General features: G+C 37.6%; 1 protein-coding gene across 1 annotated transcript; it reads right to left on the bottom strand.

Annotated features, from left to right (window-relative positions):
* Positions 1–1419: 1419 nt before the first annotated feature.
* Positions 1420–3593, bottom strand: LOC123256426 (U1 small nuclear ribonucleoprotein C-like). Its single transcript, XM_044685072.1, has one exon. It carries the CDS (start codon positions 3412–3414, stop codon positions 2998–3000), a length of 417 nt encoding a protein of 138 aa, XP_044541007.1. The 5' UTR covers positions 3415–3593; the 3' UTR covers positions 1420–2997.
* Between the last annotated feature and the right edge of the window lie 877 nt (positions 3594–4470).

Raw genomic sequence — 4470 nt, 5'->3', positions numbered from 1 at the left:
GTTCAAGTCCTGCCTCGGACACTTCCAGCTGTGTGACCTTGGGCAAGTCACTTGACCCCTATTGCCCACCCTTACCACTCCTGGGCTAAGGACGGAAAAAGGAGGAGGGTTGGGCGTGGGGCTAGCAACCCCACCCTGTAAAAACTACATCTGCTAAAGAAACTGCAACCTAAAGTAGGGGCAGCTGGGCTAGCTCGGTGGATTGAGAGCCAGGCCTAGAGACGAAAGGTCCTGGGTTCAAATCCGGACTCAGACACTTTCCAGCTGGGTGACCCTGAGCGACCCATTGCCTACTGGTTGTGGCCCTATGCTCCTAGAATGGAGTCCCAGGATAAAAAAACAAAAACAAAAACAAAAAAAACCAACAACAAACTTAACTAAGAGGAAATAAGAGAAGAAACAAACACCTAGATAAAATGAAGAAAGAAAAAGGAAATAAGTTAAGCAGAACTCCAAAACCAAGAAAAGGGGTAACAAATGGGAAGGAATTAAGGGTGATAAAGGGAGGAAAGTCAGTGGGAATAGCCTTGCCTTAAAGCAGATTAAGATAAAATAACTGGAGTCATAGATTCAATTGCAGAGTGATTCTTAAAGAAATAAAGAATAACTTAAATAACTGGAGGAATATTAGTGCTCATGGCTGAGTTTGCCAATAAAATAAAAACAACAACATTGGTAAAGTTAATTTATACTTTTAATCCTATACCTTACGAACGATAAAAAGGTACTTTATAGAAATTGATAAAATAATAAAGTTCATTTGAAGAAACTAGAGATTTAGAATATCCAGGGAAATTATAAAGAGGTAAGGAGAAAGAGAACAGTCCTTACATACCTCAAATTATATTATAAAGCAATAGTTATCAGATCATCTGGTGTTGGTTAAAAAATAGAGATAGATCAAGGGAACAGACTAGACAAAGGAGAATCAGAAACAGTAGAATCACCAATTTTTAATAAACCAGAAAGCAAATTAGTTAAGAAAGAACTATTTTTTTTTAACTTCTGGAAAAACTAGAAAGTAGTTTCACAAAATTAGTCTCAGTCCAACACTCGATGCCATATTCTACAATAAATTCAAAATGGATTCATGGTATAATGAAAGATCATACCATAAAAAAAGTGCTATGAGTAGGATATGTGTTTTTAATCGAATAAGGTATAAAAGTGATTAAAGAGCACGAAAGAGATCATTCTGATAACATGAAACTGAAAAGTTTCTTCACAAATTAACTGAAACATCTAGGATGTAAGAATGGAAGTAACTGAATGGGAAAGAACTTTGTATCAAATTTCTCTGATGGGGATTTGATATCCAAAATATATAAGCAATATATAAAAAGTCTTTCTCAAATAGACAAATGGTTAAAAGATATTTTAATAATATATTAAAACTGACCCAAATTACTTAAAATGAGAGAAATGCAATCAACAAAAGACAAATACAAAACAACAAAAAACAACTCTAAAATTTCACCTCACACTTGGAAAATTGTTTTCAAAGACAACAAAAGTTGGGAATCCTCAATGTCAGAGGGATTGTGGAAAAATAGACATTTTAGTGCTTTGTTGGGGAAATTGTGAATTAGTACAATCATTTTGGAAAGTTGTTTAGAAATATGCAAATAAAGTGAATACGATTTCTGAATCATAGATTTCTGACCCATAGATTCAATTACTGAACAAACCCCAAAACAACATTACTAAGAAATTTCTTACATACTCCAAAATATTTATAACAACACTTTTTTTCAATGCTAAAACAATCAATACTTTTATTTTTATACATCACAACACAAATATAAGCTGCATTTCTGCCCCATTCTTCCTTTTTAAATTGTTTCTTTGACAGGAAATGGGAAGTCTTCTTACATGTTTATAACTTCTGGGGCAGTTAGCAAAAAAAACCCCAAACTGGCAAGCTATCAACAATCATGACAGAATGTTCCAACTCTCTAAAAAGAGAAATGCAAATTAAAACTCTGAAGCTTCACTTTATACAAATAATTTTGAGAAAGATGACAAAAGAAAAATGGTCGGTGTTGGAGGGACTGTGCAAAGACAGGCACACTAATGTACTTTTGGTGAAGCTATGAATTTGTCTGATAGTTCTGAAAAATGATTTGGAATTATTCAGTGAAACACACATCTTTGATTCAGTGATACCACCACTACTGGCATATAACCCAAAAAGGCAAAGATGGTGGGAAATGTCTCATATATACAAAAATATCAATAGCAGCACTTTTTGTAGTAGCAAAGAATGGCAAGCCAACAATACCCACCAAATGAGAAACATCAAACAACATATGAGATATACGAAAGTGATGGGATATTATTGTGCTGTAAGAAATAAACATGGATTAGAGAAATACATCAAGGCTTCTGTGTACTAATGGTAGAGTTGGAAAGTAAGCAAAAACAGGAAAAACAATTTACACAACTGCCACAATATTAAGAAACACAATACTGATAGACTTCAAAGCTCTGATCAATGAATGTATTATGCAACTATGACTTCAGAAGACTGGTAAAAGGATATTTCCTTTCTTTTCCTTTGGCAGAGAGGTGTTAAAATTACATATGTACAGAAAAAAAGAGGATTTTTAGACATGTTCAATATGCTTATTTTTTTTCTTCACTGTGCTTATTTATCACAGGGGAGGGAAATACTGAAGGGCAGGAGAAGGGGGACTACTGCAAAGTTAAAACTATAGGTGCAGAAAAAAGGAGAATTTTTAGACATGTCCAATATGCTTCTTTTTTTCTTCACTGTGCTTATTTATCACAGGGGAGGGAAATACTGAAGGTTAGGGGAAGGGATCGGACCAATGAAAGTGACAGTGACATAAAAGAGTGTCAATGTTTTAAAAGGGGAAGGGGAAAAAAAAAGAAAAAAAACCATATATCTGAGGCCCAGCACCATGATGTTCTGGTGAAATAGAACAAAGAATTGAAAACTGAGAAATGGGCTTCTTTTTTTGTATTTCTTTTATTTTATCTATCTGGTCTGGGCATCGCAGGGCGAGTGGGCACCATCATGGGATGGGGAAGGGGTCTCATCATTGGAGGGCCAGGCATCATAGGCATGTGACCTCCCATGGGCATCCTCATGCCAGGAGGAGGCCCCATAGGCATCATCCCAGGAGGGGGAGGCCCCATCATGCTAGGGTGAGGAGGTGGGATCATAGGCCCTCCTCGTGGAGGAGCAGAGAAAAAATTGGGAGGAATTCTTCCTTGCTGAAATGCAGTGGTTGTTTTATCAATCAGGCTCTGGGCTTGCTCTTCCATCCATTTTTGATAATAGTCTCTCACATTCTCTTTGTGCTTCCTTCCACTGCAGTGTGTCTTCCTCACAGATGGAGAATCATGAGTGAGATAGGTATCGCAGTAATCACAGTAAAACTTGGGCATGATGTTTGCAAGTGCCTTCTTCTGTTCCAAGAACCTTCAGAAGAGCCTGGCTGTTTTCCCCACACTCTTCCACATAAAAGGTTAACTTCAGGATGCTCTTATTGAACAGCTAAAGTGGGACCTGGCTCTTCAGACAGACACTCAGCAGGGATCCTAAAGGATGGACTGCACCCCAGCAACCAGGAGAAGAGGAGACGCTGCCACTGGCCGACTGGAGGGGAGAGAGAGAGAAAAGGAGGGCGGGAGGGAGAGAGAGAGAGCAATACTTTTTGTGAGAAGAAAAAATTGGAAGCAAAGTAGACACTCAAAAACTGAGAAAGGGTTTAACATATTTTAGTACGTGAATGTAATCAAATCTTATTGTGCTATAAAAAATGACAAATGTCATGATTACAGAGAGGCATGAAAAGAGCTGCCTAAACTGATGCAGAGTAAACTGAGTAAAAAAAAAAAAAAAGAATAATGATGACAATAATGCAAATGTAAAGAACATCCACACACAAAAAATCAAGTGAATGTTGTGAAATTATAGTATAGGATGTAATACTACTTTAGTTTCCCATCCTTCCTCAAAAAATAAAAATAAAGGCAAAATAATTCAAGGTTGAAAGTTCAGTTCTTTCTTTGGACCCAAAAGATCCACACAATTCAGTTCTGGTATAGGTCAATGTCTTGGCTTTTTGTCATCAGTGTTCTGTCCCTTGGTGCATGTTGGCCCTGGATCCTGTTTGGTTCTAGAACTCTCTACACTTGGTCCAGGAACTCTTTGGTCATGCTTCCACCATTGTTCTGCCATTACTGCTGGCTCATAGCTTTTTTTTTTTTTTTAAACCCTTACCTTCCTGCATAATAGTTCCAAGGCAGAAGAGCAGTAAGGGTTAGGTAATGGAGATTAAGTGACTTGCCCAGGGTCACACAGTTAGGAAGTGTCTGAGGCCAGATTTGAATCCAGGATCTCAGATCTCTAGGCCTGGGTCTCAATCCACTGAGCTATCTAGCTGCCCCTTGTTGGCTCATCTTATAGATCCCAGCTTGTCCTAGGACTTCTCTGTCACT

This window comes from Gracilinanus agilis, chromosome 1 (genome assembly GCF_016433145.1).
Source record: "Gracilinanus agilis isolate LMUSP501 chromosome 1, AgileGrace, whole genome shotgun sequence".
In the NCBI taxonomy this organism is placed as follows: Eukaryota; Metazoa; Chordata; class Mammalia; order Didelphimorphia; family Didelphidae; genus Gracilinanus; species Gracilinanus agilis.
Note: the sequence above shows the minus strand (reverse complement) of the source record. Positions and strands in the feature narration are given on the sequence as shown.